Source organism: Pseudochaenichthys georgianus, chromosome 13 (assembly GCF_902827115.2).
Source record: "Pseudochaenichthys georgianus chromosome 13, fPseGeo1.2, whole genome shotgun sequence".
In the NCBI taxonomy this organism is placed as follows: Eukaryota; Metazoa; Chordata; class Actinopteri; order Perciformes; family Channichthyidae; genus Pseudochaenichthys; species Pseudochaenichthys georgianus.
The window spans coordinates 34,404,658-34,416,368 of NC_047515.1; the positions used below are offsets into that span (position 1 = coordinate 34,404,658).

Here is an 11,711-nt window from a genome sequence, read left to right on the forward strand (position 1 = left end):
ACGTCCACACAAAGCTGCTGGAAAGATTCTCTGACAGATAGGCACTGCGAATAAGGTTTAGAAAGTCGTGTAAAGTGTCCTGAAGAGGGTGTTGTTAGCCACCTTCTATTTTAACCCTGATCCTAGCAGCATATTTGACATAGCTACATGACTTATGTAAAATACTTTTTTTCATTTTAATGGGGTGATAAACATGGATATTCAGAATTCCCCTTAGTAAAAAAAACATTCTGTTCCAGTAAAATATGAACATTATTAATAAAGTAATGCCTGCTTTGCATATGTAAACATTTCATTATTGTTGGTGCAACTATTAACATGTTGAACCCATTTCCTGTAGTGTTATTCCCCTTAAAGCAACAACATTGTTAAATCCAAACATTGTTAAATCCAATCCATACTGTACACAACAACCATTATAGAAAACAAACTTGCAAACAATATTACTTGTGTAATTAATGACATCTGAAAACGTATTATTATTATCCTATTTTTGGAGGCAATAGCTTGCAATACTTTAAATGAGGTGTCATGGTAAACATTTACTCAATTCGTATTTCTATCCATTAAGTTTAAAATGGCAGACTTGAGAATATTTGAATCAGGGGTTTTAAGGACCCCAATACATGGTGTTTTATTTAAAAGAACTTACAAGGGTAGTATTAAGGTAAATCCACTCACTGTTTCATAATAAAACTGAAAGTTACTTTGGATTTGAACCTTGTTGAAAGAACTGTCATACATGTGTATATATATACATACTTATAAAGCATTGTTTGTGAAGTGGAGAGATTAAAGAAGTGTAAGGCAATTTTATAAATGTAACAAATGTTTATTATACAGGAATCATTTACAAAAATGCTTCTTTGAATCTTGTGCCTAAAAAGAAAGAACTTTCCGTCAAAGAGCTTTATTTTTGTTGTCTTTGTTGCTTTCTCTGCAGGTAGCGTGCACGAGCATCGCCGACAGCGGTTTCGTTGTTTCGCTTTTCCAGCTTCTTCATTACGTCCTCAGTAGAAACCTCTGAAAAAAGAAGAATACATGTATTATGTTATATATGACTTAATTCTTCAGACACTGAATTGTAAAACAACCAAATGGCCTTTCAATCCACCCTGTACAATAGGTGGACCTTTAACTTGATTATTTCATCAAATGGGACCATAAACAGGAACCATTAAGCTGTAGAAATCACACATTCAAAACTTATATTAAATGAATTCTGGAAACCTGCTGGTCTTTTGGCTGCTTCCCTGCTCTCCCATTTCTTCATCTCCTCCTCAGTCACTTCTTCTCTCGCCACACTGCTCAGCTCATAAACGTCCACTTCATGGAGTTTAGGTAATAAGTCCTTCACCCACTCGTATCGAATAGGACACGCCGTCCTGACGTACATCCGCGAGGTCACCAGTACATCGTGGAAGATAATCCAGTTCAGCTCACCCTCCTGGTCAAACAGCTGAGAGCAAAGAGGGATAATGATCAAAGTAGGAATTCAGAGAAAAGGCATGAAAGTGGTGGCAGGGATGCAAACTCATCAGGCATGAAAAAGGTGACAAGGATCCGAGCCCCCCTACCCCACGGAATATCGGCTTTAAAATGAGGAATTACAGAGGATTTTAGCAGTCAGAACAACTAAAGCAGCAGTGTTAATAATAACAGAAATGCCAAAGAGTCACATCTAATAGAAATATATAAAAGCATTTATTTTAATTGTGTAGCAGTCAGTTTATAATTTTGGCGGCACTGTTGAGCATTTTGAAAATGTATTTTCATGCCTCTGTGCAAGGCTTAGTCTTTCTATCTTTATAGCCAGTGGTGTAAAGTAACTAAGTTCATAAACTCAAGTACAATTTTGAGATACTTGTACTTTATTTAAGTATTTCAATGTTTTGCTACTTTGTTCTTCTTCTCCTCTACAGTTCAGAGGTAAATGGTATGTAATCCCTTTAGTGACTTCACAGATGTGGATGAATGATGTGAAATATAATCAAGTGTTAAATCAGACTTTAGTTCCACCTGGAGTAAATCCACAAGCTACCCTGCAGTCTACAAAGTCATTCAAACTAGCTGCACCTTTACCAGCTTTGAGAACACTTTGATGATCAATCATCATAAAACATTATATATTATTCTGAAATGGACCAATCTGCACAACGACTACTTTTACTGTCTCTACGTTCACTATATTTTGATGATAATACTTTTGTTGGCTACTTTTATTTGAGGAACATTTTGATTGCAGGATTGTTCCTACATTCTGGTACTTCTACTTTTACTCAAGTACAAGACCTGAGTACTTCTACTTTTACTCAAGTACAATATCTGAGTACTTCTACTTTTACTATAGTACAAGATCTGAGTACTTCTACTTTTAATCAAGTACAAGATCTGAGTACTTCTACTTTTAATCAAGTAGAAGATCTGAGTACTTCTACTTTTACTCAAGTACAAGATCTGAGTACTTCTACTTTTACTCTCGTACAAGATCTGAGTACTTCTACTTTTACTCAAGTACAAGATCTACTATACTTATACCACCTGCGTTTATAGCCTATGAAAAAAACTATTAGAAAACGAAGGCTAAAGCTAACGTTAGCACATAGTGTCAATGTATGCTAGCTAGCTAGCTCAACGATAATATTGCGATAGAAAAACTTTTCAGTGCACATCACGCTCTGCCGCTCCGACAGGGAGCTCTGCTCTGAACACCTGAGCGGCCCGTTCTAACAGCTGTTCACCAGCGGTCCAGTCTGTGACTGTGCCACAGTGACTCCGGACCACACAGTTAAAATTAACGAACGCACCCGTAGGTAATGTAGTTGCTGAAGCTAGACCATCATCGCGGAGCAGCAGAGCCTTATTATACATCCATGAGCAGAGCCGACAGGCAGGAAGACTCGAGCACACAGCTCGCGCTTCATTATAATATATACAAAAAGAACACCATGCGTGTCATGATGGCACATAACAGCTCGCGGCTGCAGATTACTCCGGGTCCTAGACCCCCCCCATACCCCAAAAATATTTTTATTGCAGATCTACATGAATCACACAAACGACCTATTTTGGGTTCAAAACGGCGAATTTCGCCGAAAGGTGACAAGTTTGCATCCCTGGGTGGTTCCAAAAGTATCCTCAATGAAACTGTGTTTTATTTATAAAGATATTCTTAGAAGTAGTTACCGATGAGGCTGGATGAATGTGAACCATGGATCCGTGACCGTCCATTGTACAGAACACCTTTCCAATAGACCTATGTTGGGGAAAGAAACATTTAACTGAAGATTTTTTCAAACACAGCTAATGTTACATTACTAAGAGATAATAAAGGAATCCCAAAGTAGAGTTAAATATAGATAATGTTAAATAAACATTGGTGATACCTTCTGGCGACGTTGGTGAAGTATCCTGAGCACAGGCATCGTCTGAAGAGTTCACTCTTGTTGCCGTCAAATGTTTCTTCAGGGAAATCTCTCTTCTGAAAGAGAACAAAAGTCACACTTAAATGAATGTGTGATGGCAAACAAACTAAATCATTCATAAACTACAGAGTTAAATATTGGACCATCACAGCTATCTTCAAAGAGCTCCATACAAATAATGATGCAACACTGATGTGTGGAGCAAGCATGATATATCACAGCTAAGTATAAAATAGGCAGGATTGCACATTTGTACATTACAGAAATATGAAGGATCTAATAAAGCATGGGCAACATTCAGTTAATGATACTGTATGAAAATGAGTTGTGTAAACCTGTTGGAGCCGGAGGAGAATATCTCTCAACTGAGTCTCCACACTGAAGGCTGACTTCAGCGCCCTCCAGTGGACCCAATGATCTTTACACCACGCTGACGGTCTGTCACTGCAAGAAGCAAGAGAAGGCTCACACTTACAACAGATGTGAAGATATATCATCATGCAGTATAACGTCGTGAATACATTGCAAGTAGGAAACTAACACTGACATTTCTGACATATAAATAATGTATATTGTGGCATTAATGAGTTATCTACCTGGATTGACACGACTGAAACACACTGAGGAGAGTGGCGAAGTCGTTCATACTGCCGCTCTTGGCAGCCAGTGCTTTGTGCTGTTGATCTGCCTCCTTCTGCTTCTCCGGGTGGCCTGCAGGCAGGAAGAGAGTCGTCACACCACACCTCCTGACACATTACATACATCTATAATATCTGATACTAGACACTTCCTTTAATATCACCTAAATATTATGGATTACAATTATTTATTTTATATTTCGTTAGCTCCTTGTATTTTCCCGCTTGTAGTTTTTCAATAGAACACTTCTTTTTGCACTGGGACTTCACCATCAGAAGCCAAACACTGTGCAATTCACCTTTAATATTGTTGTTACCAATACCCCGCTGTATATATTGTAGTATACATGTTTTATCTTTTAGTAACAAGTGCATATTTTTACTTTATATAAATATTTTTATTCAATCGTTATAGTTTAACCCATGTTTATAAAAATAATATTTTTTCAATTTGATTTTGTTCCAGTGGACATTTTTACTTTAACTATTTATGTGTATATGAATATATTTATATTTGTATTGCACATCTTTACATATAAGTGTATATACATATTTGTATTCTATTATTTTATTTATTTATTTTTATGTAATTCTAAAGAGAGACTATCTCAAACCCCATTACCCCCAGGATAAATCTATATTGTTATTCAGAATTTGTTTTCCTTTAAAAGCTACATGTACTGACCTGGCCTGATGAAAATGTTCTCCACAGACAGCATGGCGGCCACAGGCAGCAGCAGGTCCTGGCAGCCCAGCGAGGCGGCTTTGAGCAGGGCTCTGGTGAGGCCGGGATGCAGGGGGAACTCCACCATCAGCTCCCCCAGCCGGGTCACTCTGCCTCTCCTACAGCCAGCACACCACACAGATAAGGACGCATGACATTTCATAGAGAATTACTCAATCCCAGTACTGCGGAGCGTAGAGAGTCCACAGGTTTTCCCACTCACCTGTCGATGGCATCAAATTGGTAGAGCTGTTTTAATGCCTCCAGAATAAACCTCTCCTCTGGACAATCCGGATAAGGAAACCTTAAAATAAATCAAATCATTACAAAATAATAATAAGTATTTAATTGGACATTTGTTACACCTGATTCTATTGTAAATGTATATCGTTTATTTATTACTGCATTTTACTGGCCTCATTGTGTCACTTGCAATATTTTATATCTATTTCTTTTGAGGTCTTATGTATATGGTATGTTTCACTGTTAGAGCCTGGGACTTAAGCTTTTAATTTGTAACAACTACACTGTAACTATCGTGAAAGGACAATAGAACCTTTGAATATTTGAAAAGGTAAAACAAAAAAAGCATAAAGAAATGATAAGTATAAGAAATAATAATAATAATGCATTTTATTTATATAGCGCTTTTCACAACTCAAAGACGCTTTACAGTATGAGGGAGGGTAGACAAACAAGGACAATAAGACAGAATAACCATACCTAATGACATCATGAACACCCAGGCACTTGAGGGTGAGAATCACTGCGGTCAGACTCGTCCTCTGGATTTCTGGCACTGTGTATTCAGGCATGCACTTCTCCCAGAATTCCTTGTTGTAGATTCGAAAGCATTTCCCGGCTGATGTTCTTCCAGCTCGGCCTGCTCTCTGCTGAGCCTCGCTCCTAATAACAACAACAACAACTTTTTAAAAATGTGTCTGCAAGCTTTCATAATGGCATGGGTGTCAGCAGGAAAATTGCTTTTAGCAGGTTTGAAATGACATGTTAATTATTCCAAAACTCACTTTGAAATCGGCACCACCTCCAAGATATCCATGCCCACCCGTGAGTTGTGGTTGAGCTGCTTCACAAACCCGCTGTCAATTATGTACCTTTATGGGTAAAGATTTGGATGATTATATATTTTGCGCAAAATATTTTAATAATGTTATTAGACACACAAGTATTGTTATATATCTGATAAATGCTGCCATGTTTTCAGCCAATAAACACACTCACTTTATGCCATCGATGGTGAGAGATGTCGCTGCGATGTTAGTTGCCACTACACACTTCCTGATTCCTGGAGGTGGAGGCTGAAAGATCTGCCTCTGCTGATCTATGATGAGATCAAAAATAATAGTTCATTTGGGGAAACAAAATATATGGAATTGACTTGACAATAAATCAGATGTATGTATTTACCAGTGGGCATGGATCCGTAAAGGGGCAAAATAAGAAGGCCCTCCACGGTTTGGTCCTGCACATCGTAGCGGTAGTCTATAGACTCAGCTTTTTCATACAACATGTCGCAGGCGCGCTCAATCTCTGACTGCCCTGTGATGTGACACATGGAGAATTTAAATAACTCAATGCCTCAGGGTTAAGTTGTACTGCGATCTTAGAGATTGATAGTTATGACTGACCTGTCAAAAACACAAGAATATCCCCTGCCATTTCACTGGTGTGCACATCAAGGGCCACTTTTACCACCTGAGGAGCAAAAAAGAATTAAGCTATAACAACACATTTAATCTTGAATGTTGAGGTATTGTTGTAAAGTTTCAACCTTGAACCATGAATGAAAAACACCTAATGTATGCTGAGACTCAGTACCTCTTTCATATAACCAGTGCTCTCAAAGTCTTTAGGTCCTACAGCAAAACCAAATGTGCTGGTGACAGGGAACATCCGCCCAGGAATAGCAAAGACGGGGCAGTCGCCGAGAAAGGCGGAGAGTTTGTCAGTTTCTAAGGTGGCTGACATCACCACCACCTTCAAAGGAGAAGCCCGGCCCTTGGGAGCTTTGGCGGGGTTAGAAAACCTTTTCTTCAACAGACCCAGGAGAATATCCTGCAACGAATACAAACCCTTACTACAAGTGCAGATTGAAACATAGACAGAAATAACTACATTTTGTAAGCTAACAAATGTCCCTTTGGAACTCACTCAAAAACACATCAGATGTTGTGTCTCCCTAGCATGTTTGAGCAATTGATAAATACAATGTTTTTTTATTATACATTATTTGTTTTAAATTGCTCAACATAATGGTATAATAAGTACATCAAGGATAACTAAAGGAAATGGAATTAGGATAAACAACAACATATTGTTCTATTTTTAGAGTTTATAAGGTAAAGTGTCTTAATATATTCATTAAATTCAGATAAAATAATTAAAATAGGATTGGTGTAACCTTTGTTATTTTATATTTATGTATGTTCAAATCTACCATATCAAATGATTATGTTTAATTAATTATTATATGTCATGTCATTTTTTAAATTACATTTTTGATATTTTGATTAGTTTTACACATTATATAATCTTAAAGTCATACATTAATGTTAAACATCTTGGATCAACGTCATATGGACTCACTGTGTTGAGGCTGCGCTCGTGGACTTCATCCAAGATGACCACGCTGTACTGAGGAAGGATCGGATCAGCCAGGATCTCTCGGAGCAGGCAGCCGTCTGTCATGTACTTCACCTCCGTGCTCTGGATCAAACACAGTCACAGTTTCATGTCAACACATATTTAAAGAACTACATTATAGTTTATTCAGGGGATTTTTGCCTGTCTCACCTCTGATGTGCAGTCATCAAAGCGCACTTGGTAGCCAACCTCTCTACCCAGAGTGCATTGCATCTCATGGGAGACCCTCTGGGCCACAGTGATGGCAGCCACTCTGCGGGGCTGGGTGATGCCAATTTTGCCATCTTTACAAAAACCTGCAAAAAGTAAGAGGAAGGGGTTCACCTTAGTGCAGTGGTCTCATGTGTGACCGCTGTGTTAATAAATGCCAGACACTTTTTACACAATTTTGAGAGTATGGGCTATTTTTTCTTCAGACAACTGTAAATAAAGTACACATTTAGTTTTTTATTTTACAACAATTTGTTTCTTTGAATCTGTAGATGTATCCTACAATCAGCATTAGTGAAAGCCTCTCTAATACACATTTGAAAAATCATCAGGGGAAGTTTGACAATGTATGTAATTTTTCAATACATAACTTTAAAGGACAATTTGTCAAACATATGTGTGTCTTCTTTCTCATAGCCTACTCTGAGCCAGACATCTTCGCTTTAGCAGTAAGGTACTAACATAAAACAACATTCCTTCACATTTGTATTGTAATTATACATTTTTACTTTGCATTATATGTTGTTTTTTTTATTTAACATTTAAACCCTTTTTAGAAGTAGTGTATCTCCCCTTAAACCACAAATCACATGTGAATGCTGTCATCTAACTTTATAACTTTAAAGTTTGTTACATAGTAGTTCTGATCCATGTAGTTTGTGCATTAGCAATAGCAAACCTCATATAACCACAGAGGAAGCAGCTAAAAGACAGCTTACCAGCTTGATGAAGGTACTTTGGAAGTTGTGTGGTTTTCCCGCTGCCAGTCTCACCGGTAATGACCAGAAAGGTGCTGTCTTTGACGGCCTGAACCAGCTTGGCTTTGTGCTGATAGATCGGCAGGTTCTTCGGGTTATTTTCTTTCGGGTCCAATCTCGTTGACTTGGACATAATAACAGACAACTCTTGAGTACCTTTACCCGCAGAGAACAGTGTGAGGAGCTGAACAGACGAAGCTAATACCGATGTTTATCACCCGATACACGGTTTAGTTGGAGTTATTTGCCCACTGACGGTTTAAAACTTTACAAAATTAAAGTTTCTTTCACATTTCTGTGTATCGTTTCAAAGACGACACGCTCGCTGAACAACTTCCGCAAACTATCTCATTCTGTGTTTCTATTGGTCGAGGTGGGAGCACATGACCGAAGAGCCACTGCCATAGAATGTAATACAATAGGTTCACAATTCTATTTGCTTTCTTAAATAACAGTTTTCTCTGTATGAAAACAAAGTTAAGAACCAGTCATTTAGTATTTGTGAATGTAAACATATTCCAGGGATCATTATGTTCCTTATGATGTCACATTTGTTAGGTATTTGTTTTTTTAAATGTCACCAAATTAGTTGAATCTAGAAAATGAATCAAGCCATTATAGTTTGTAAGAGGTTTATTTTTGAACAACAAATCATTTTTTGCTTGAACATTTCTAAAATTTCTAAATAGCAGGGTTTTTTTTCTGGTTATTTACAGATAAATAAGAGGTCCACCAGAGACAACGCTGTAAAGAATGCTCTGTTCTGGTCCTGGTGCGATTTGTCTTAATTTACGGCTTTCTGAAAGACATGGAACAACAAACAAATATTTTTGCAGTGTTAGATGCAATGTAACAAAGTGTGTGATTCACTAAACCAACATAGACTGAATCATAACAGGTTAAAAAGTCTGAAAATCCACTTACTGCAGGATTGTAAGTAATCTGGTCCCTTACTTATCTCTATGTCACAGTGGAAATATACCTGCAAGGAAACATCCTATTTTAAATACATCCCCAAGCCTAAAAATGTTATTGTTGATCTGTTTTTTTAATTTGTCTTACATACCAGGTTTTCAAATGCTGGTGGCTTCACAAATGAGAACATCTTGACCACAAACCATTTATGAAGAGAGGGATATTTGAGCACCTTTGGATCAACTGGCAACACACCAGTTTGGTGGCTATCACCACTGAAAGGACATCTGGATTGGATAAGGGAATTCAGTTGATCAGTACAGGCAAATATGTTAACATACGGAGCCTTCTTGGATATTGAACTATATGTCTGTGAAGTCACCCTTTAACCAGCAGGTTCCATCTTTGTGGGTCATATGGGTTTTTAGTTGGTGTTGCCCAGCAGTCTTCAAGCAAGAGCACCAAGTCCTTGTCTTCATGTTTGAGAACAAAAACGTCCACATACACAGGCTTGCCAAGCTCAGTCATTGTAGGAGGGTCTCGAGAGGAATGGAAATACTTGTAGTTGGAATCTGTAGATTAATGATGATTGAAAACAAATAACTAAGGCTTTAGCAAATCTGAAATTGTCCATTCAAAGTAAAAGCAGTTCATTTATTTTCATGTCGTGCATTATCACTTTTTTGATGGGACTTTGAAGACTTTGTGTTGGATAAAAATGTACAAACAGACACATACATTTGAGATAGACAACAAAAGTAAAAACAACAGGAATGTATAGCAACAATTTGACCAACCTTTGGCAAACCTCATTTCCGTCCTCATTATTCCCTCACTCCTCAGTGTGGACGGGTACACCGATTTTCCTCCCTTAACCTCGACACCCAGCTGACTGATTTGTGCCAGTGCAAAGCTGCAATGCACAGTATGACTACGAAACAATTGAAAAGTAAATGAATAGCCATTACCCTCATACAGCAGGAAAAGTGGGTTATTTTTAATTTCTTACAGGGAAGGAGTATCACCGAGAATAGGGCCTTCATGCAGATGTTGCTTCACCTCAATGTTGACCCAGTAGTTCATAATCCCTTCGGATATCTGCAAGACACAGCGAATACAATACTTTTTGTTCTGTAGAATATCACTGATTTCTCTGATGATGGGAGGTTATTTAATTGAATTAACCTTGGACTGAGTGCCACAATCAGTGAATGGAAAGCTGAATGTGACAGCTTCCTTGGATTTAAATGTAGGTTTACAGTTGTCACTTTGACCAGAAGGGATCCAGACAGCATCCAGGTTCAGAGGTGGGACTGTGGCATTTTGATGAATGGTAATGTTGAACCCATCCTTGTTGCAGAATGTATTTGTTGACACCAGTGGTTTATCATTTCTCCTCACCTCTGTAGAAAACAGTGAGAATTAATAATAATCTAACTCCTTAAACATGTTGGCATTATATTTAAATTAAAGCTAGGATTACTACCTTTGACTTTCCGTTCACAGATCAGAGGTATTGACTTGACAATGTCAACTCTTCCTCTGTCTAGTGCTGTGATGACAACAGTCAGACTTGTGACATACTTCTATTGAACAAAATGGTAAGATTAGAATGTGAAAAATACAAATCAGCATTAAAAGTAAACACACACTTGTAAACTTACTTGTCTTCTCACAAAGCATCCATTTGGAGCAACTGTTAGGACAATGAAGGTGTCAGCCTCTCCAAGGAAGTAGTGGCACTGTTTTGCTATAGAGATGGCTTGGTAATACCCGCTGTGCTCATCTGTGTGTACATTTAGACAAAATCAAAAGCATAGTAAATTCGTAACAAGCTGTGTATCATGATCCATACATATTTTGCAAATGTCTGACTCACCTTGAACATAAATATTGAAACGGAGATCAGGAAATTGCATCTTTGACAGGTAAACAGACATGAACCCATCGTGGCAAATGGATGTATGATTACTGTTAGTGTTAGAAACTGCTGCTTGGGGTAGCTTTGTAGCAGCATGAGTTTTACATTTCAAAATTAGCAGTGATAATGAGACTAAAATGAAGTTTGTGCTGTGTAGCCACATCTTTGCAAAGTGTGACAGGTGCAGCAGCTGCTTCTCATTTGGCGTGATTGGCACGGCTCTCAGGAGAGTGAAAGCAACTCACTGAATCTCCACCTTAAAAAAACCCGTTTCAGGGACATTTCTGCAGTTTCTCACTGTATTCTCCTGCAGTTGGAAGCTTTGCAAATTGATGTGACTATTTAGCACAATTCTGCACCATACTTCATCCTTTTTATTTTTTGTACAAATGTATTCATTTCATAATAGTTTTTATTGTATATTGTTTGTAATATTACTGTGTTTTCAATTCCTTG

The 11,711-nt window shown here is 37.9% G+C and overlaps 2 protein-coding genes across 2 annotated transcripts; both read right to left on the reverse strand.

Annotated features, from left to right (window-relative positions):
• Positions 1–817: 817 nt before the first annotated feature.
• Positions 818–8,764, reverse strand: dhx40 (DEAH (Asp-Glu-Ala-His) box polypeptide 40). The gene is made up of 17 exons (XM_034097396.2): positions 8,381–8,764; positions 7,602–7,747; positions 7,395–7,514; positions 6,627–6,863; positions 6,437–6,503; positions 6,216–6,347; positions 6,030–6,129; positions 5,816–5,902; positions 5,511–5,693; positions 5,011–5,091; positions 4,749–4,906; positions 4,022–4,136; positions 3,761–3,869; positions 3,387–3,481; positions 3,187–3,256; positions 1,231–1,459; positions 818–1,023 (listed from the first exon to the last, which is right to left on the reverse strand). Exons 1-17 carry the CDS (start codon positions 8,550–8,552, stop codon positions 911–913), a joined length of 2,214 nt encoding a protein of 737 aa, XP_033953287.1. The 5' UTR covers positions 8,553–8,764; the 3' UTR covers positions 818–910.
• A 283-nt stretch (positions 8,765–9,047) lies between these two features.
• LOC117457764 (zona pellucida sperm-binding protein 4-like) lies at positions 9,048–11,660 on the reverse strand. Its single transcript, XM_034097992.1, has 10 exons — positions 11,214–11,660; positions 10,999–11,120; positions 10,821–10,920; positions 10,520–10,737; positions 10,344–10,432; positions 10,132–10,265; positions 9,717–9,906; positions 9,486–9,621; positions 9,344–9,401; positions 9,048–9,218 (listed from the first exon to the last, which is right to left on the reverse strand). Exons 1-10 carry the CDS (start codon positions 11,416–11,418, stop codon positions 9,130–9,132), a joined length of 1,341 nt encoding a protein of 446 aa, XP_033953883.1. The 5' UTR covers positions 11,419–11,660; the 3' UTR covers positions 9,048–9,129.
• Positions 11,661–11,711: the final 51 nt, after the last annotated feature.